This window comes from Bombus affinis, chromosome 8 (assembly GCF_024516045.1).
Source record: "Bombus affinis isolate iyBomAffi1 chromosome 8, iyBomAffi1.2, whole genome shotgun sequence".
Taxonomy (NCBI): domain Eukaryota; kingdom Metazoa; phylum Arthropoda; class Insecta; order Hymenoptera; family Apidae; genus Bombus; species Bombus affinis.
Genome location: NC_066351.1, coordinates 16,529,960 through 16,551,998, shown reverse-complemented (window position 1 = coordinate 16,551,998; position 22,039 = coordinate 16,529,960). Strand labels below are relative to the sequence as shown.

The window sequence follows — 22,039 nt, the reverse complement described above, 5'->3', positions numbered from 1 at the left end:
AACGGAATATCGCGTGTGGCAGGAGATAACAGAATTTCACTTTCACAGAAATTATCTGGCAGCGTATCGTCTCGTCTTTCGAAAGGGTTAGAAGTCGGTAATTCGGTTAAAATTTATAGCTAATATTGATTCATCTTGTTAAACGGAATTCATCGCGCGTTTAGCGTGACGTTTCTCGTACAATTTGCCTGACGAAGAAAAATAGTCGCGAATGAATTTCGCAACGCGTTTGCCCGTTTATCCTTGATAGGGCAAACGCATCCTGCCTGCGGGATATGTGTCACGTCGCGTAAGACTCGAAGGCAGAACGTTACACGATGTATCGATGAAAATCGCCTCTCTAAACTGTCGCTTAAGGGCTTATTCGCTCGAGATCGAATTCGAGGTCGATCGGGAACGGTCGACGCGTTATCGGTCAATGCCACCGATTCGTGGTCCGCCATGTACGTCGCGTAAGATGGCCGTTTCATTCTTGTTTACGAGAATACACGTGTCGATCATTCTTATTTGCGTATCGTCGATCAAAGAGGAAACTTTCGTCGCTTTAAAACGTTCGTCGCCGAACTGGAAAGAATTCGATTTGAATATCCGTTTCTCGAGTATCCGTTCCACGAGCAGTTTGCCAAGTACGCGCACGTGTAATCGACGAAACATCGAACTCGACTTTTCCAGAAAATACATACATACATACTTGGACACTGAGTGGATATGGATATCGAGTGGTCGATCGATTAATCGGTAGTTTCCTGGAACGATTATCATATTTCGTGCGAAACCAGTAGATATTCCAATCGTACTTGTAATAGGAGTAAGATTCGGAAGAAACGTTTCGTCGGGAACGGTTACCTCGAACTAGATCGTCTACCAAACGGACGTTTACTTTTAGGAATAAACAGAAGTTATCCATCGGGATCGAGGATGCTATCGAGCAGGAGTTTGTTTTGAAAATGCCGTGGAATGGTTAATCTTCCAACGCATTTATTTTTACCATAAACACGATATATTCTCTGTCTTCGCTAAGCCGATTCTCGATGCCTCGACTTTCCCGATTTGTTGAAAATGGTCCCCTTGTATATCTTATAATACGTAGATGAACGTTTGTAGTTTCGCGTTTCGATACTTTCAAAAAACGTACGAATTGAACGAAGTACGTATATGTGAAAACGTTTCTTAGAGGGATATCTAACGGCAGCTATAAAAACGCCGACATAAACGACCCAACGCTCTTTCGCACTTCACTCTACATAGTGAATCCATAATAGGGAGGTAGATCTAGCTAGAAAAAATGGACTAAAGACAATGATACCGGAAAAGTAGAGACGGTAGTCGGTGACAATCGAGAGGCGATGTTCGTTGCGAAGAAATCACACTTTTTAGAGCGTGTCTGTAGGTACGGTTAGAAGGAAAAGTAGCGGATCCTGCGGTATATCCGGTGTTTCTTCTCGCGAAACGGGCAACCGTTATTTCTATTGTCATCGGTGCCATAAGAGATTCATCGGTAGGAACGCGCGTGTCACTCTCTGAGAAAAGTTGTTCGGTATATTCTTGCGTCAACCTTCACCGCATTTCTCGCAATTAAATCCCATAGTTGTTGCATTTCTAATGAACGTTGCTGTTTTAAGGACGCAGCCGTTGCGATATGTCGCAATGTTTTACCTTCGAACGACGATTATTGTTATCCCAGGCTCGAGAAGCACTTGGAATTCCACAGGGATGATCCAAAAGTGCTATCGCCTGATTCTTCTGTTTATCGTAATATCGTAGGATGGTAAGAGCGTAACTCGTCGACATCGTTATTATCGTTATTTGCTAGATTATCGCGCAACACGGTCCAAAACATTTCATACGCAACGTCGACTTTTCATTTTGGATCGTCAACTCGACAACAGCCGGTAATAACCCATATTTACATTTCGGTATACCGTTTACAGTTAACGGAAAAGATAAAGGAAAAAGAAAAAGAAAAAAATAACGCGCGTCCGACTTTTTCATCGATCCACCCATTTGTAATCTTTTCCTTTGACGCGCAAACGAATATCCCGTTACGGAGGATTAAAATTTCCGTCTTCTTCTCAATTTCGTACTCGCAAGTTCTTTTCTTTTCTTTTTTTTTTTTTTTTTTTTTTTCTAATCTCGAAAGCTCTCTTGGCTATTGAAACGAGATCAAGATTGGTACGTAAAAATTCGTAGAAACATTCTCAGCAAACCGTAAACGCAACTTCCTGGTTCGCGATGTCCCTGAAAGAATATACCGTGTAACGTGTAGCGGTGATGGTCGAAACACGCACGATTACTTCTTCTTTACGTAAGTTTCTCCTAGAGACGATCAAACTGTCTATGGAAGCGGCTTACGAAAGCGATAAATCATCGTTAGCGATTCGGCATGCGTACTCGCATCCTGGATTCGGTTGATCCTTCGAGATTTGGCATCTTAAACGGTTATTTAACTCGTTCGTAATCGCGCAACGAGCCTTTGTGAAATTCCGTTTCACTGTCGGTCGCTGTATCAACGATATTACATCGTACAACAATTACGAAGCCGTAATGCGATCGGAATAGACGAAACTCGAGGCGATCGTGTGTCCGTTTCGTCCGTTAAACGGAAAAGAAACCCAAGTACAGAAAATTCCGCGAAAGGATTTTTATCGTTTCTCCGCTTTGTGCCGAAGTATATGCCGGAGTTACCACGTAAATACGAAGCGAGCATCCGACAGTGGTTCTCCAAAGTTCCGAAAGATCGAACGTTTTTTTATCGGTAACAACAGGGTTACAAGGTTGCCAAAAGAAAATATGCGCGTAGAATAAGACTAACATTTGCTACGTTCGGTCGGCATTTCCAATCGGTGCAACTTTTCGTTACACGAACAAATATAAAAACGTCGATAGTGAAAACTATTTGAATTTCCATTTGCACAAATTTAAGAGTATGTATGAGAAATGCGAAATCTGAATCGAGGACCACTGTTTTCTACGACACGTTGCATCGAAATAAGCGATTGTACAGTTGTTGTTTCCGCTATACGTATGAATAAAAGTTACGAGATCGTGACGTAACAACTAGCTACTATAATTCCGAGTAATTTAAACGAGGTTTTCGTGCATTTAGTCGCCTACCGCCGATCTTCCGGATAGCGTTGCACTTGCAAACAGGAACGGTACACGCGTCATTCGATAATTTCAGTCGAATTATTTATCGTAATAGAAAGTTTATTATCGTGTCTTGTTCTTGTGACAGTTTACGTTAATTCGTTTGAAATTTCTTGCGATTTCATTTTCGCGTTATTAGCGGTGAATATCGATGGACGCCTTTTATCGACATTATCCTTCGTACGACCAAATTCTATACTCCGATTTATCTACGCTTAACGGTAGAATACTAAAACGCTAAAAACGCTAGATAGTAAATTGTGTCATTATATCGTTTAATACGGTACGATCGTATTATTGTTAAATCTGTAGTCGGTGCTTTAACAGCGCGATAACGTATCGATAACATAACGAATCGATCTCGATTCGCATTGTCCAGTCAGTTACAAGAAGGTACGCATGATATACGTATGTATGTACGTACTTCGTTAGGAGTCACGGTTATCGAATCCACGTGACCAAAGAAACTAGAATTTTCTGGTTGGGTCGCCTGTATCGTTGTATCGATATCAGCTGGCTAAACGATCGCCAGATTATTTTCGGCTTTTTACTGAATTTTTTCTTTTGCTTTTTATTTTGCTTTGCTAGTCGTAATGTTACACAGCTGTGTTGTTATAAATTACGCGTTGTAGATTTACACGAACGAGCAAGAGCGTTACGATGTAAAAATACTATACAGATAAATACTAGAAAAATGTATCCGCAGAACCGATCTAAATAATATATACGTACGCGTTATCGCGTATTAAAATACGTAGGCGCGTAAATGCCTTCGATAGCCAATAAACGAATTCCATCGGCAGTTGACTGTGTATTCGACGCAACGTTATTACGCGTTACAACGTAATAGCTAATAGTTTGAAACAACGACAAAACGTTCGCGCTTGTTCCCTAGTATTGTAACCAAGTACTATGTCTGTCGCTCTCCTCCATCCGCACGTGGAAAGACTTAAAATTTCCCTTTCGTCCACCAGCTGCGAGCGAACCGTGGCCATAAATAATTCGTAATTTACAAAAGCCCGTTTCTCTCAGTGTCGCTCTACCGACCTTATCTCCTTCTTCCTGATAATAATTGCGATGTTCGACAGACGAAAAGGCGCCACGTGAAACCCTCTGATACGAGAAGAGTGAGTGAGTGAGTGAGTGAGAGGGAGAGAGAGAGAGAGAGAGAGAGAGAGAGAGAGAGAGAGAGAGAGAAGGCAGAACGCGAGCAGCTGCCACCACGTTTCCATTAACATTTTACAATCATCGTGTTATACAATGCGCCGCTTACATCACTGTGTGCCTGGCGAACAAATACAAGGCTGCACCTTGCCTCACCTCGTCGTTACTTGCTCGTATCACCGAGCACTGCCCGTTATTCATAATCGCTTCTAAAGCCGGGGCCGTTTAATTTAATCGACGATTACATCGGGCCTTGCGTGATATGCTTGCGCAATCGCGACCACCTTCTACCCAACACGTTCACGAGTCTACCTCGGCATAGAGCTAACCAAGTTTAGGATTATTTCGACCGTTCGATCATTTTACAAAGATCGATCAGCTTCGCGTTCTGCGAGATATTCGCTTTTCTTCTATCTGGACGTAATACCAACGACATTCTACGTCGTTAGTTGCGAGAGATAGACAACTCTAGAATTATCGTTAAACTCGTCAAAATTACAAGTTCCAAACTCTTTACTCGTGCGATTCGGTCAGAAACGTACGAGAGCTTGCGATGAAATTAAAGCAGACTTTTATCGAGATAGGAATATATACTACGAGTATACGCTCGTTCGTTATCGCCGTATCGCGTTAAACGTAATTATGTATATGTAGTATATTCGAAACGCACGTGGTAGTCCGATATCGTTAATAATGCAACGAAATATCGAGATAATGGATTTTTAATATCGTTCGGTTCTTCCACCGTTTCAGAAAGTGTAAAGTTTCTCATAATAATATCGCTTTCGTGTGGCAAATATTTTTAGTTTTGCGAGCTTTTCTTATTCCAGTTATAATCGTCGTACGATACCGAGTTCGTACTTTTATCGATACGCCTATTTGCGAGAACGAAAGGAAAAAAACTTTTACTTTTCTTTTTTTTTCCGTAATTAGCTGATACACAATTACGAAATCTCGTAATATACGGAAAATTCCGTAGCCTACAAACGACGTCTTAACAACGATAGCTTTCAGAACAAAGACACGCTCGATTAGACAACTTGGCTCGTAGATAAGTTTCAATCCGATACCAGATAAGATCGAATCGAGTTTCAAACTTTAAGACTAGTTCAGACACGACCAGTATCGCGGTGAAAAGGTTTAATCGAGTAGATTCAAATTTTCAAATTTTCTGGTCGACTAGGAGAACGGAAGAACCTTGCCCCCGCTACTCGCCGTTATCCAACTAAATCGATCTGGACGCGTGTTTCTTTAGTGGAGTTGTTTGGATAGTTCGTTACACAGACGGAATTTCCCGTGGATGCACAGTGGTACGGATCCTTTATACGTATTAAGGAATATGGACGAAAATATGACGCGTAACGTTTTTATCGATTGAATTACGCGGGTATTACTAAAGACGGATTTTTTAAAATTCTGACTTTTAAACGAAAAATACACGATTAACGAGAAAGTATTCTACCGTGATGTTACGCGCGTAGTTGGTTGTTAACGTTTGACAGAAACGCAGAATTTACCGATTTTATTCACCTTCTTCGGCCCTTCGAAAAATTCTTTTCCTTTTCTATCGTCGAACGTCCTGATTTTGCAAAGTATAAATTTCAACTGCGACTAGCCATGGTCTGCTCGATCGAAAAATCTAAAAATTTGGATCGACTCGACTGTGACCGTTTTACTAACTCGGCGCGTGTTATTCGGCTACTTCGTCTTATTCGATCGCTAATCGTCTCACTTAATTACTGGACCAAACCTAAATTCGTCGTTACCTGCTTACTGTACCGGCCGTATCCGAACCATCGAATCCTTTGGTCCAACCACCTACGATCAAGCTGGTTCATCTTCGCAAATACACTTTCCATAGATAAATCGAATACCCGTAATTTATTCGGCACGTTTATCGCGTGTGAATTATCTCGAGATTTACATTGCCGAAAACTCGACTTAAAATTCAGTTTTTAACCCCACGCTTGAAAACTCACCGCGTATACGTTAGAATGGTATATTTACACGGTGATTAAGCAGTCGACGTGTCGCAATCGGAGGCGCTTGTGCGGCGAATTTTGTAAAGAAAAGTCGGCTCTGGTGAGAAGAATTCGTTGGAAATCATGTGGCAATTGGTTCGTTGGAAGCGCGTTTGGAAACAAAGGATCTCTTCGTTTATTTTTCGAGGTTTCGTTGTTTGCTTTAACGATTAGAGGTGTAAAACGCAAAGCAATTTTGCTTCTACGATCTTACGAGATCTTTTCGATCATTGACCCATACACGACGAAAACCATAGATCGTTCGATGCCAGTGTCCAATAGAAGGCACGTGATGCGATCGAAAGGCAAATTTGATAGACCTTGCGATAAAGCTTATTGCGTCGGAACGACGACGAAACAGGGCTAACGCAGTTAATTACCGCGATAATTTTCCTCTGAAAAAAGCTCGATTAGCGTAAAATAAATTCTAATCTTTCGCTTGTAAAATTTACAAGCATCGAGTGTGAACATAATCGATTAGCTCGCGCAAAGTAAACGTTTGATCGATAATTTATCGGGGAAATGTCATTTTGATCGCGTGCGAAACTCGCGTGCTATAAGAACTTGGAATATCGTAAAAGTAATGATCGATCGGTATAGCGGACGATTTCGTAAAGAACACAGTGGTGCCCTTATTAAATTAATGGGACCCAAGTTTCGAAACCGTGTCAGGTTTCGACACGCGAGATGAACGGCCGAACCAACAAAGTTTCCAAAGTAGCCAAGATTTCGTGTGCCTCTTTATCGAGCTGCTTTGTAAAGTTCCGTTAACGTATCTCTGTCCGTGCCCATTTTTCATTTGGCCCAAGCGAGACACGCGTTCGCGCGTTTAATTATGTAAAGTCAGTTCCGTTTCTTGCTTGATATTAGCGTAGTTTTCTAAGCAAATTCCTATGATTTTGTATATTAAATATAATATATTTTATTAATCTTGTTAAACGGAAGCGAGGTGGTAAAGTAATATTTAAGTCGTTGGAAAACTACACCGATACCGTATTTTATCCTGATTTTATTCCGATACGCGTTCAAATTGCGTCTCATCCGATATAAACTTGGTACGTATGAGATTGAGTTTGTTTTAACATGTATGTAAAGCGTAGTACGCTCGGTATTGTAAGTAAATTATAGGCCACAATTTTTGATTCGATGGCTTAATTACAAGAAATCAGGATCAACTCGGATTCGCTATGTGTTGCACGCGACACGTGCATCGTCGCAAGCAGATCGATAAGTGAGATTCGCGCGATCGAAAAGCAACATGCGTGCGTAAACTTGCCATTTGATCGACTTAAAAGTTAAGACGTTTGAAATCGTTTTTCGAGATATTCTTCCAAGTTTAAATTCGATCGATCGATTAAGATTATCTAAAAAAAGGAAAAATTCTTTTGTCGATTAGGTGGGAAGGAAAGTCTACGAAATGATTAAACACCATCAAAAAGCGAATAACAAGGGTGAAAGTATAAAGGATATTGCTATCGTTCAAAGCGTATCGATCGTCATTCTAATACGTTTAACGCGATCGTTACATCTCTTTCGATCAAACGGAATTTCCGGAATGTCTTGTATGTATTTCGCAGCTGCTTTTGTACGATCGAATCTTTGCAAAGATAATTACTATCCTGCTAGCTTATGTACGAAGATAAGCTTATGAACTGGTCTCGACCAGTTGTTGTTTCTACGTTGATCGACGAACCGGCAAGTTCGATCTCGATCAGTTCGATTGACCGTTGGGATGAAAAACCAACCGCTGCTTTGGTATCCCGGGTAGCCGGATGCGATTCCGCTCGGCACCTTGAACGTTGACCATGATCGACTCGAGTCGGATATTCGCGTACGAACGTGCGATTAAGCGATAAAATATCGGTATCTCGAGTTCTTTGAAAAATTGCTTCCTCTCTTTCCGATGATCTCGAGTCGTTTGAAAAGTTAATTCCTAATTATTTTCCATGTTTCTTTTCTTGTTTACAAAAGCAAGTTGCTCTGTACGAGACAAAAGTTGCCGATTATAAATTAACAAACGTAATTGGAACGAAATTATTGGATAGAACGTGATTTATAGAAATTATGTTATTAATTAAAACGCATCATGGTGGAAAATATTGGAAATAAAGTTTGATAATGTTCGTAAAGATATGTACATGGGTATATAGTTTTAAGTTAAGTTAAGTTTAAGTCTAAGTTAGATGTAACGGATAACCGTCGATGAGTTTCGATGGTCATCGCTGGAATCGTCAGGGTTTCGTAATTACAAACTATGTCGCGATCGCGCCAGTTCGCGATAAACGAAAATTAAAAGAAACGGCACGTTTTACGACACGTAAGCGCCGTCCTGACAGATTGAATTTATCGAAAGATAAATTAAGAAGCTGAAAATGATAGACCAGCGGAAACGGATTGTCCAACGATGGAAAAAATCGATATAACGGGAAAGGGAAGGCGAGCATACGCGCATTAGCAGATGTGGCTGATTCGAGGGATCCGGATATTTGTATTGTCTGCTCGCTGCGGATATCCGTATTAACCGGCCAATGCTAACGTACAATTATCTAGCGCAATGACAGATATCGTGCGTGTTATCGAGAACGTGGCAAAAATTATTCGGTATGTGCATGAAAAATTTGCAGATACCGGACCAGTAGGACAGTCCGATACAAAGGATGATCCAGACTCGAATTAATCGTTCGATTTTTATTCTTTCTCTTCCCTTCTCCTTTCTCCTTTCTCCTTTCTCGTTGCTTTCAAGTGATTTCAAGTGTTTTACGTATTATTATATTTGTCGATCGGATAAAAATGTTACTTTTGCCACGTTAAAATACGTTAATTCGAGTCGATCGAAAAGGTATTCTTCCTTCTCTATAAATTCTTTTCGAGATCTCTCGTTTCCTAAATACACTTTACCATACGCGGATAACGATACAACGATTACGAAGAAGAAAATTTCTTTTACTCTCAGTTTCATCATTAATTGAAGTTCTGCTAAGAGTAGGGTGGTAAGTGTTTGAATAGATTTGAACGATAACGTAATCTCGAGCACGTATTCCGTTGACTAATTCCATTCTAAAAGCCAAGAGCACTAGCGCGAAGCACGAATCATTTGTCCTTCCTGGAAGATTATTTCCTAATCACCATCGGCAAGCTGTATGGGACGACGAGAAGGTGTGAGTGACGCAACGATTTTCCTGAATTTCAGGCGTTGACCGTGGGCGACAAAGGTTGCGAGGCACTACTACAGGCGCACCTTCGATTAGAAGGTACCGGAGCGGCGAGCGGTGTTGCAGGCGTGGTGGAAGCACCTGGAGGTCGACGCTACCTCCTGTTGGAGGGCCATCACGGTGACCTGCACGCCTACGTAAGGGCGCGCAGGAGACTGCGGGAACCAGAGGCGAGGCGACTGTTCCGGCAAGCAGCCAGGGCCGTAGCTACGTGCCACGAGTACGGGGTCGTGCTCAGAGATTTAAAACTCAGGAAATTCGTTTTCGCTGACGAAGCAAGGTAAAAACATATAAAACGTATTTTTCAGGCAGTGTGCGTACAGAACGATTCGAAGATAGGTCGAATAATTTCTGTCTAGATAATAAAATCGATCGATTGGACGTTCTTGGATCGAAAGTGCGTTGAATCGTTGTATGCGGATAAGAAGCGATCTTTTTCGCTCTTTGCAGCTTAAGTCGATCTAACGATAAATCGAAATGCGATAATTAATTATTTTCGGAGATTTCGCGCCAAAGGTATCCGTTACATAGCTCCTTAACGTGTCTATATACACGTAGGATAAGAATAAGTATTCCAAGTAACAACCGCTCGACAACAACTATCTAAATAATACACGTACGATATATCGGTGATATTTTATACAGCGATTATAAAGGATTTTATAATCTTACGTAACTAGGATGCTTTTAGCGAAATGATATCGCAAAGTGAAATTAATTTGTCCGGTCCGTCCTGTCTTAAATGTTTCGCTCGATCCGATTGTTAAATGTTTCGATTGATAATTTCCTACAAAGGGATTACACGCGCGCGTTAGTGATTCTCGTTACAAACGTGTTACGATATTGATTTAAACGCTGCGATATTACAGTCTGGACAAACTAGCTGTTAATTTGATACGATTGTTAATGATACACGGTACACGCCTACGTATCGTTCGTGGCATTCTTAGCGCGAGTGAGAGAAGGCGCGTTGCACAGCCATGTTCGAACCAGTTCGTATTCGTTTCATTTCCATATTCGCCTGTAATTCCTCTGCACCATCGGTTACACGGGAGGTATATCTCGGAAAAGAAGTACTTCCACGCCTACATAAATTAATTTCCCCTTCACTAGCCGATACGCGCCAGCACAATACGCAACCCTTGCACACTTAATGAATTCCGTCCTATTTTCTTCTTGTTTTTATTTCAACCCGATTATTTATTGCGATTGGAAATTTGACAAGTTGTCGTCGTCGCCGCCGCCGCCGCTACATTCCTAGCGAAGGTTTCGATCGTATTATAAACGAGACTGCGTCAGATTCTAATAAATACTTTGTACAATTTACGTAAAAATGATTTTATTCGTAATACAACGTTTTGCAACAGAGTGTGTATCGCGTATCTTGGAGACACTCTGCGACATCGTTCTTTCGTCTAACATAATAATCTTCGTTCCGAGCGTCGACCGATCGACCAACCAACTGTTATAAAGCTGGTAACGTAGAGGTTATTTTGACTCGATTCGAACGTGGAAGTAGCCAGTTTTATCCGCCCGTCCTGTTATACAATTGCCGCTAACGTTCCACGATGCGATGTGTCGCCATTGCGTCGTGTCATACGACGCCGAACCTTTGGTTAGCGAAGCCTGACTCGCACCGTAGCCTTCTACGTTTCGCGTATCGTAACCCTTCTCGCGGAAGGATGCCATCTCGATAACGTACTACGCCGTATCGTATATATGGAATTGCACAATATATGCAGAATACATGGAACGAATTTGTGGAACGAATGGATCGCGCCACACCAGACCACGCCATGCCACGCCGCGCCACGCCAAGCTATTCGCAAGGCGTGTTCCCGCGGCTGAACGTGACTGTTGGCGCGATACCACGCACCTACACGCGACTTTCCAACCAAACGAATGATCGAGACATTATATATATAAATGTTTATTCCGTGAAATGTGTATAAAATACATCGATTCTCAAACTTAAACGTTTCTTTATATGGCCTTGACCGAAATTTCAAGTTCCGTTTCGCGCTTTCGTTTCTGTCAATCGCTTTGTTCCGACGCGCGAAACACGATTGCTTTACCGGCCGACTATCGACCGATTTTACAACTTTGCTGTATCCTGGCCCGTATTTCGTATGCACGTGTTTCCCGTATGTAGTGCATAGCGTATGGAACGATAAAGGCCAAGAGAAGGAGAAAGCCACGGTGCCGCGTGTTGTGCGCGTTGTTGGTTCAGCGTTGGCCAATCGCGCGTTGCGCTCGCATTCCTGTCGCTCGGTGAGCTGCTCCCTCGCGTAAAATAAGGAGAGAAGCGAGAAGGAAAGAGCAGCGAGGCAGCGGGTTGCATGTCGCGAGTAAAGAGGAAGGGCTGATGCGATCATAGTGGGGAATAGAGGGGAGGGCACAGAGGGAATGTCGTAAGCCAGAAAAGCATATTGGTTTATCGACTGGGCAGATTTTGAAACGCTGGTATAATTAGGAAACGCGTGGTTCGTTCCACCTCCCAGAAACTCGGCGACGCGACGCGGCATCCACACCTATAACAGTGTACGGTACGTCTTCCTGCGCGCATAATTGCATTTGCACCGTGTAGATACGTTAACCACGGACGAGATAAATTTTCTGACACTTGAGATTACCGCACCACGTGTGAATTTTTCCTTTTCGCGTTTGCATCGTTAACGGTGTGTAATTTAAGAGAGTCGAGCAAAAATACTTTGAAATATCGAGATTTCAGATTCGGATGGTAATGATATTCGTGTAACTCGATGCAACGTGATGAGCAGATGAAAATTTTCGATTTTTCTACTTTTATAATTATGAAATTATTCTAACGAAATTGTCAAGGCGATGAAACAGCTATGCAGTTGCTTTTTCGCTCTCGTCTCCGACGAGCTTGAAAACCGAGCAAAATCAAAAAGATAGCAATGGAGAATCCGAACCTGGATCGATCGAACGACAAGTGGACATTTCTGTACGTAGTCGGTTATACAGGTTCAAACTTCAACGGGGAGATTCTTTAGAAATAAATATAATTGCGACTAAAAAACGATAAAATCTCTATATATATGTATGTATGTATGTATGTATACAATATGTATACAGTAGGTATAATTCCAAGTCTTCTAATTTCCTGATATTTCAGGAACCTGTTTCTTATCGAGTTAATCGATATCTTATTTAACTCTCTGTAAAATGGTAAAAGATATAAAATCAGGTATAGCAATTCTCACGATTGATAAGGGTATTGTATATGCAGAAACGAAACAACGATATACTACTATAGCACTATAGGAAGAAATTGGAAAAGTGTGTTATCCCCTCGAGTTTAAAGCGCTTTCGAGGTGAACGCTTCCGGTAATGGAATGGATTTACAAAGGAGTGTCGTTAAAAATGCATTTCCGATAGATATGCATCGGTTTCGTGTCAGTCGTTTTGTTACAAATATAATCACGATGGTTGCAGTGCGCAATACCGATACGTAACAACTATCCTTGTATCTTGCTGCAATCACGCTTATGCAAATATCCTTGTGTTTCCTTTCGTCTCGCATTTGCATCACCTTTTTCCTCGCTGTATCGAAAATTCGTTGGATATTTTCTTTATCCGATAAAGTTGTTAGCAAAAGAGGAAAGATGCGAATCGTGCGTACCGTTTCTTAGTCCAGGGACTGCTGAGAATAAGCGTCGTTTATTAAGTAAAAGCGGCCAAAAGTTTAAGTAAATTCGTTACCAAGACGCTGTAATAACGATAAAGAGAAAACGATTATGTCGTGAAATATGTCACGATGTCATGAAATTTCTAACAACGAAACAGCTTTATAAATGAGTTTATAAAGGGATATTCGCCGTTTCCTGTACTCGTGTGATCTTCGAAGGAAAGCCAACGACGAACGTACTTACACGTTGGCTTTCGAACGTTCCATCGCATTCATGGCTATTGCCATGTACGTGTGCGACGCAACGTCGGCAACTTGGATCGTTCGAGCCAAGCGGATACGTGTCGATAATCCTTATAAGTTGAGATCTTTGTTGGTCGAACGAGTATCGACGCGATATGTATATCGGTGCTAGCCGACGTGCGACGCCCTCGTGTCTAATTCTAGCGTACAACATCGTATGAAAGTCATCGACGTGTAAAGTTCTTCGCCGTCTCTGTCTCTCGCTCGAGCTTTTTCTTCGGTTGCCTTTCAGACAAACGGACCGATCGATCGGTCGATGAAGGCCAACCAGAAATTGATTTCCACCAGAACGCTCGTGTCGTTCCTTCTTCCGTCTCTGCCCAACTAGCAAGAATCGATCGAATCGACCATTTGCCGGATATGCCTTTTTACGGAGTTCAAGTGTCTCGGCGAACTAGCCGATAATACAAGAGAGATGCATACGTCAGTGAACGTTGGAAGGAACCTTCCTCCTTCCCTCGATTTCCTTCGGACGGAAGTCTCTCGAGCTTGTCTGCGCGTTTACCGTATCGATGCACGCACGCATTGATGAAATCCGATTTTAATCGATCCGATACACGCAACATATATATATTTCTTCTTAAATTCGATTTTATCAATAGATTGGAAAGAAACGTACTGCGAAAACTATCATCGAATTATCAAGTTGGCATATACAAGATCATTATATTCGGAAAATCGAAAAATAGTACGTATATTAAGGGAGAAATGTACAAACGCGGTACGAAAGATTTTTAATATTTAATCCGTTAAAAATAATTTCTGTAGGAAATAAATTTTATAATAATTTTCGCGATATTTTTTTACTACGCGATTATCGTAACCAAACGGAATTAAAATAAATTTCTTGTTATAGCTAATACATTGAGATTAAAGTGCTTGTCAATTTTTATGCTTTCTATTAAATTCAATGGGAATTTTTTTATAAAATATGCAATTTCAGTTTTTTGACATATTCGTGACTCGTATTGCAAGAACCGACCGTAAGATATTTTATCGATACCTTTGTTCTTTTATCGTTTCTATCAATTCGTCTTAACATTTACACAACTTTCTTCAAACGTCGGCGGTTTATATTTTCAGTCGTATATCATAAAATCAGTGCAATTTCAATGTTTTCCACGAATGTAAAGTTAAATTACGTTTCTTCTAAGTTTAATTCGACAATTCCTAAGAAAAAAGGATTTTGTTCGATCGATCGTTTTATCCTTACAGCGATCTTTGCCATCTCTGTTCGTTATTATTTTATACAATTCTGTACACCTTTCATCGACGAATAATTAATATCGTTACTCTACTCGTTCGTAAAAGCTACAGGCTGTACGATTTACAAATTCTTCGGATACGTGTACAGCTTTTTCGTTTCAAGGAATTTGTCTGTCAGAAGGTTATGTAAAAGGTCGTTTAAAGAGCACGTGAGATAAGACGATCGTTGTTGCTCGTTTTGACGTATAAGATTCTACGCAAAGTTTCGAGTAATTTTTCTTTGTCACAGCCTGTACAGACCGGTAAGGACGAAACGCATGTTTCTCGAGCACGCTATCGTAGAGTAAACGAGTCTCCGGAGGAAATCACTACGGTAGAATTTACGGTGCGCGCGACACGGGGTTCTTGAACCCAGCAGCCTGTCGTAGGAGTCATCGTGGTCGTTTGCTTACTTACGAGCGAAAGTTTGCGAAGAAAGCTACGCGGCGCGGCGGCCTATCCTCGCCGTGTCCAAAGCGGAGAACACGCGCGGCGATCGAAGCGGCCGACACGGAGTTCCTTGCAGGAAACGACACGCGAGGCCGTTGACACTCGCTCGGATTTTCAAGATCGTGCCAGACTCTCTCTTCCTTCTTTCCTTTCTTCTCTCTTCTTCCTCCTCTCTTCTCCCGAGGCAAATCGAGACGAGAGACGATTCGACGAAAGTGTGCCGACCCTACGCTAAGCCATACGTAACTACCGAATTGGATTTCAAAATTTTATTTCAGAGATGCTACTACAAATAGCTCGATGGTATAGCCGTCCATCGAATCGACTAATCCTTCTAGCGCGATAAAATAAAACGTCGGCTCTGAGACGTAGGTGTTGGAATGGTTGATACGGTACTGCGAGAACTCGTGGAACCTAAAGTTTGAATTTTAAGATTGGGATACGTTCGACAGTTGTCTCGTAGAGGTTACCAAATTTGAATATGTTAACAGAAATGGGGAAAAATGGGTGCAAATTGATTTTTATTTTTGTAGAAATCGGCGTAAGAGATGTGTTGGGAAATTGGTCAGGAAATCTAATAAAGTACTTACGAATACGAGAAATTCGATATAATTAATCGTATAAATAAAAAAATTACCGCGATACTTTGATGCTAGATTACAATTTTGCAAACTGCATATCTTTTAAGGTGGAAATAATCTAACAAAAGGACGTAAATTGTAAACGAATGAATTAGATCGTCGAAATAAATTTTATTCGAAATAATCTATCGAAATGATTTGCTATACTAAGAGATGACACTCGCGGAGAATTTTATTGGATTATATAGATTAGGTGGTATTAATCGTCTTTTGAAATTCTTTTTTCTGTGGCATCGATTACGGTTTCTGTTCTCCACGTGTGTGCACTTCCCAAACGATTACGACATTACATATCGACCAAATATCTCGGCCAATATGAGAACGAGCATCAAGAGCTTAAAGTTGCTCAAGACTCGAGAATATTACGTACACGCACTCCGGCCAATCTGTGTTAAAATGTATTCTAAGAACGTTACTGTTGGCAATAATTTGACTCCAAATTCCCTCCGCTTTGCAGCTTGGTATTACAACGACGTTCCGTTCGAAGCGCTTCTTAATCAAGATATCATTTACACGATATTATAGTTGGCACTGTATGTTGATTTTATTTGAAATTTAAAAGGATCTTTTTTCTAAATAATCTGAAAAGGATGACGAAACAACTGGTTTGTGAATTTTAAATCCCTGAATAAAATAGCCACTTGTTCGGAATACTCGCGAGATTATAAAAATCTTATTACGAAGTTTCATTATACAACCGTTCTTTTTAACCACAAAAATCTATAATCGTTTTAATTAATACTCAATTATATGGCGAATGTCCATTTATATATATATATATATATATTTTTTTTTTTTTAATAGAGATACGATTATGTACGAAGACAAGAATGTTAGTAATCGAAAACTCTGATCGATTAACTTTCTTCTCGGTTAACGTGTAAAGTGGAAGAAAAGAATAAATGTTGAGAGAATCGTAGCACAGCTTTAAGTACGAAGATTGGTAATAGTTGCAGCTGAAAATGAATCATTCCGAAATATCCAGCTTCCTGCCCTTTCTTTAAGCGATGCATCGGACCAATTTAATCCTCTATATTGGGAAAATTTACGGTCGACTAGTGACTCGAACGTTTTTTCTTTTTCTTTTTTTTTTTTTTTTTTTTTTTTTTTGAAAGAAGAGTTTTATAAATAGGTATGTTTAAATTCATCGATTCGGGACAGTAATCTTCTAGTCTTTTCCATATTTTATCGGCGAAAGTAACGTAAGAAACGATTTTTACATAATCGACACTGCTGTGACGATCCGTCGATAGAGTACGAAAGACGAATACTGGACAAAAAGGAAGCTTGGTCGAACGATATTTACTTGTTATGCTCGTTGCATATCGATCGGATATCGTAATCGACGCGCGAGAAGGAGCACCGTGAAAAGCTTAAAGTTACTCAAGAGTCAGGAATATTACGTAGACGCGTTCCGCGACTTCCGCGTTGCAGGTTGATCGACTGGTTATACGGTCTCCGGGCGCACACTCTCCTTTCTTTCACCGGTGCTTTCGTTCTGCCTCGTTCGACGACGACTCGCCGTATCGTGCGGTGGATTACGCGACGATGGCTCAATCGCGACGTCCTCCTCCGTTGCTAAACTGAAAATACCTCCGTACGTAAAATGTTGCACACGCTCTCGCGGTTGCTTCCACGTCTTCTTGCCACCTTTTTCTTCGCTGTTCCGCGCGATCATCGACTCGGTATAAATTATTCGGACGATGGCGAGCGACGATACGACGCCGAGAGTTGGACAACGATCTCGGTTTATTCTTCGAGGCATGACGCATCCACGGAGGATGTACCTATAAAGAGAATAAAGCACGATGTTTTTGATGAAACCGAAATAAGAACGTAGAAGCATCGGACTTAACCGTTAAATATGACCGGCTGCGGTCATTTTCGTTATTTTCCCTTCTTCTTTTTCTTTTGGTACTCGCTAAGGTTTTTACGACCAGTTGCTTCTCACACTTCCGTTCAAATATTACGCGTACAAATCTTTTTTAATTCGACGCGTACTTTTTCAAAAATTCTAACCTGATCGATTAAATTCTAATTTACGCGATAAAACTTTAATCGATACATAACGAAAAAAGAAAAAGAAAACAACATTTCGTCCGCACGTTTCGTCAAGATAAATTCCCTTTGCGATTGGAAATTATCTCTTTGTAATTTGATATTGCTTCGTTATGTATAGAACGTCGAGCAAAATACGTTAATTATTTTAATCTTTAAAAATTGTATCCACGCTACGGAATAACTGATTATTCGTTCTTCGTTCTTTCGTTCGTACTACGTATTATCTAACATTTCCGGCGCGACAGCCGGCCGCTGCCTATTATCTCTGACAGTCGAAAGCAATGTAACGCGAGTTACTTTCATTCCGTACGTATTCGTTGGCGTATCAAAACGACTAGCGATAAGTAAATAAACATAAACGCTAAACGCTAAAGTCGATGGCGGATATCGAAGAGGATATGTATATGTATAAACAATCACCTAATATACGCTAGTTTAGGCTTAAATTCCATTAAATCGGAGGACGGAGCGCGTTGTAATTGTCGGAAAACGGATAGCGATTTTTTATGTTCTTGACCCGGTCGAGGAAAAAATTCATCCTCTCTTACTCTCGCTACATCTATCGGTCTACCATATATATATATATATATATATATATATATATATATATATAAAGCGGTGGTTAGTTAATGTATCAAAGATATCGTTTCAAATCTATATAAACTCGGACGGAAACTACGTACTAACATCTCGATTCTCTGCTTTTTAGAACACGACTTCGTCTGGAAAGCCTAGAAGATGCGGTAATCGTCGAAGGTGATGACGACAAGCTGACCGATCGACGGGGTTGTCCGGCATACGTAGCGCCGGAAGTACTACGCTCGGGACGAGCTTATTCCGGAAAGGCAGCCGACATCTGGTCGCTCGGCGTACTCCTGTACACGATGCTGGTCGGTCGTTATCCGTTTAACGACGCCGAGCATGCGTCTCTGTTTGCGAAAATCTCACGTGGCCAGTTCGCGGTACCAGAAGGTCTAAGCCCACGTGCTCGGTGTCTAATCCGCTCGTTGCTGAGAAAGGAACCGTCCGAGAGGCCGTACGCGGAGGACGTGCCGAGACACCCATGGCTCGCGAAACCGTTACGAGTCTGCCCCACGTCCAGCAGATCTTCTTGTCAGGATCAGATCGTACCAGAGCTACCTAACAATCCTCAAGACTGACTCTTCCGAGAGAAAAAGATGATATATTCCGCGTGCGCCGGACCCAGCTTTCTTCGTTAATCCTCTATTTGGACGGAAATTCTGTACGCAGAGGGCATTTCATCCCAATTTAACATGGCTTTTGTTTCCTATTTTGTGTTTTCTTAGTTTTTATATCTTAATTTTTTATTTTCTATTAAATATGTCGAAGTTAGATATAAACGCTCGGTTACTTTGCACGCAGCATCGAAAAGATAAACGAGCAAGACAACACCTACCGTTTCTATTATGTATGTAGCGAATATACTGAAAAATAAGACAAATAGCGAGGAGCGAGTAATAAGAAATCAAAATTTAGTAATTCGATAATTCGTACTAGATTGTACACTATTTATGCGATACAGAATATCTTATATAGAGACAGGGAAGATAACGGTCGACTAGAAAAATGATATTTAAGAAATGTCTTCCACATAAGGATCGAGTGAAAGTACGAAGTCTGCGTTTTATTATATTTTGTCGAGTTAAACAGTTTAAAAAACTCATGTCCGTTGATACAACCGAGCATTTCTAATTCACTTGTTGCTTTAGTATACAATGTTAACGCAAATGTTGATAAAATTGCCAAGCGTTTTCCCCCTTCTCATACGTGATGAATACGTAATTCTCCTTGGAAGAAATATAGTGCGATCTTAAAATTGTTTACAAGTTACAATAAACATACCTCAAATAGACGAGAATTATTTAAAGAAAGAACAACACATCTTACCTATGTAATCTTCTATTAGCTGTAATACAATTAACAATTGGTTATTAACGATATAGTACAACATTTCTTTTGTTCGTAGTAGTTCGACACACCATCAACATCATGGTCTTCGTAAACAGTAAAGATAAGATAGAGAAAGTTGAACTATCCTCCTGTAATCGATTGTTATTAAGAGCGAATCATCAGAAAGTTCGGAAACTAGAGATAAAATATATGTTGTTGCAACTTTATCACGAAATTCTCACTGAAATACGTAATATACCATCACTTGCGAATTACAACGGGTATTCCTATGTGAAAACCGAATTTTTTAATGATTCTTAAGAGTTCTCTTTACAGACTTGTAACATTGTGTTTTAAACGTTACTGTTTAGGTGAAAAGAAAGTTAAACCGGAATTGCTCGTTCTAGGAAAATATATTTATACGAGTATATTAACTTGATGACAAAAAGTTAATCTTTCCGATTCACCGAATGAAGATATCATCAATTTATAACCACACCATATTTCTTCCATACACGTACATATTTACGTACATATTACGTACATCTTAGAATACTTGCGTGCGCAAGTTACACATAAAAGCCATGTTACAAATGAATACCAAATAAAGGGTTAACCATTAGCTGTCGCATCAAGGGATAGTTCCGATTCCAAATCGTTCGTTCTTTCTCCCCCCCCCCCCCTCTTTTTGTTTCTTTTCTTCTTTGACATTTTGTGTCGTCAATATGACGAAGGAAGTCGGCCTAGAATATACAAGCTGATACATGCATACAACCATTTTGGTTGGGAAATATTGAAAAAAGGTCTAACGGAATGATCGTTGCGTAAATTTGATTGTTAGCAAAGACTTACGAGTAGTTATTTATTATCTCAATTTAATTTGTCTGTTCTGAAATTCAATATATACTGTTAAAAACATTTTATACATTATTTACAAGAAGTATCATTCTTATATAATTTTTTTTTAACTATTTATTTATTTTTTCTTTATATTAAATCCGTAAGTCTTTGTTCATGCACTTTTATACGTATATGCAACCAATTGAAATATTAAAAATCAGTGCTCCCTCTTGAAACAGAAATATACGCAAGTACATATATTTGCCGGCAACATTAAGAAAACAAAGAGCAAATATTAATGATGCAAAATCTACCTGCCTAATGATAAGTTCTAAGTATTGTTTATTCAATTATTTTTTTAGAAATCCATTTTGTTTTCTCATTTCATTTAGTCTCGCTCGGATCTCGTGTAAAAGGGATCCATGTCCATTTCTTTTATTTCATATATAAACAAAATTATATCGAGACGATTCGAAACATGACAGCTTTTGTGTATATGCTGTACGTAAATTTTAAATAGACTTAGAATTTATCAGTGCATAAATGCTAACATTGTTTGTTTTCTATTTTGTATTATCGTGTTTTTTTCCTTCTTTAAAAAACAATATTCTTGTAAAACTATATACCATTATAAGAACTCGAACGATTAAACGCCCCTAATCCTCGCAGATGGTTTCATTCAGAGAAAGTATCAAGAATTATTTCATATCTATACAATTATTCTACAATTATCCTGCGAAAGAAAAGTTAAGTGCAAAATCACCAAGTGTATGTGTCGAACGTTTGTATAAGAGACTTTTTTTCTTTATATTTTATAATGCAGTTCTTTTCATGCATTGGATACACCCTGTGTTCGCTTTCAGTGCATGATTTCTTCTATCATTTGAGTCAGGGTACAATGGTAAGAGCGTTTCATTGACGCTAAAACATGTATATAAGTTCAATCCAGTCCATTAAGTCCTACTAAATCCTAATAAATATTCATTAGGAACAATAATAAAAGTTATGTACATAGGCAAATAAATATAGCGTTTATGATAAATCCTTGCTCAACGGTGTATGTTTCTTAAAAAAGATCTTTCCTTAAAACAGATTATATATATATAAATGTAGCATAATTGTATGCATGTATGTATATACGTAAGTATGTATGTCCTTTAAAGCAACTGAAGTATTAAAAGATGGTCGAATCAAAACGTTGCGAAACTACTAAATTTATCAAAGTTCTAGAAGATATAGATTGAAAATCATATTTTCATCTAGTTCTAATCTTTTTTGCTAAATATTTCCTTCCATAATAATTAAAGTAGTAGATTCAATTATTTTTACAGATGCATCATTTTCAACGAGACATTTAATAACAAAAATGTTTTATTACATTTTTTAAATAAT

The 22,039-nt window shown here is 39.8% G+C and overlaps 1 protein-coding gene across 2 annotated transcripts in view; it reads left to right on the top strand.

Annotated features, from left to right (window-relative positions):
- The window catches only part of LOC126919506 (tribbles homolog 2), a 34,635-nt gene extending 12,946 nt beyond the window's left edge, over window positions 1–21,689 (top strand). For both annotated transcript variants that reach the window (XM_050728839.1, XM_050728836.1), the window contains exons 3-4: window positions 9,523–9,824; window positions 18,606–21,689. In XM_050728839.1, coding sequence (XP_050584796.1) covers window positions 9,523–9,824; window positions 18,606–19,056 — 753 coding nt within the window. In that variant the 3' untranslated portion in view covers window positions 19,057–21,689. The remainder of the gene's footprint in view (window positions 1–9,522; window positions 9,825–18,605) is intronic.
- Window positions 21,690–22,039: the final 350 nt, after the last annotated feature.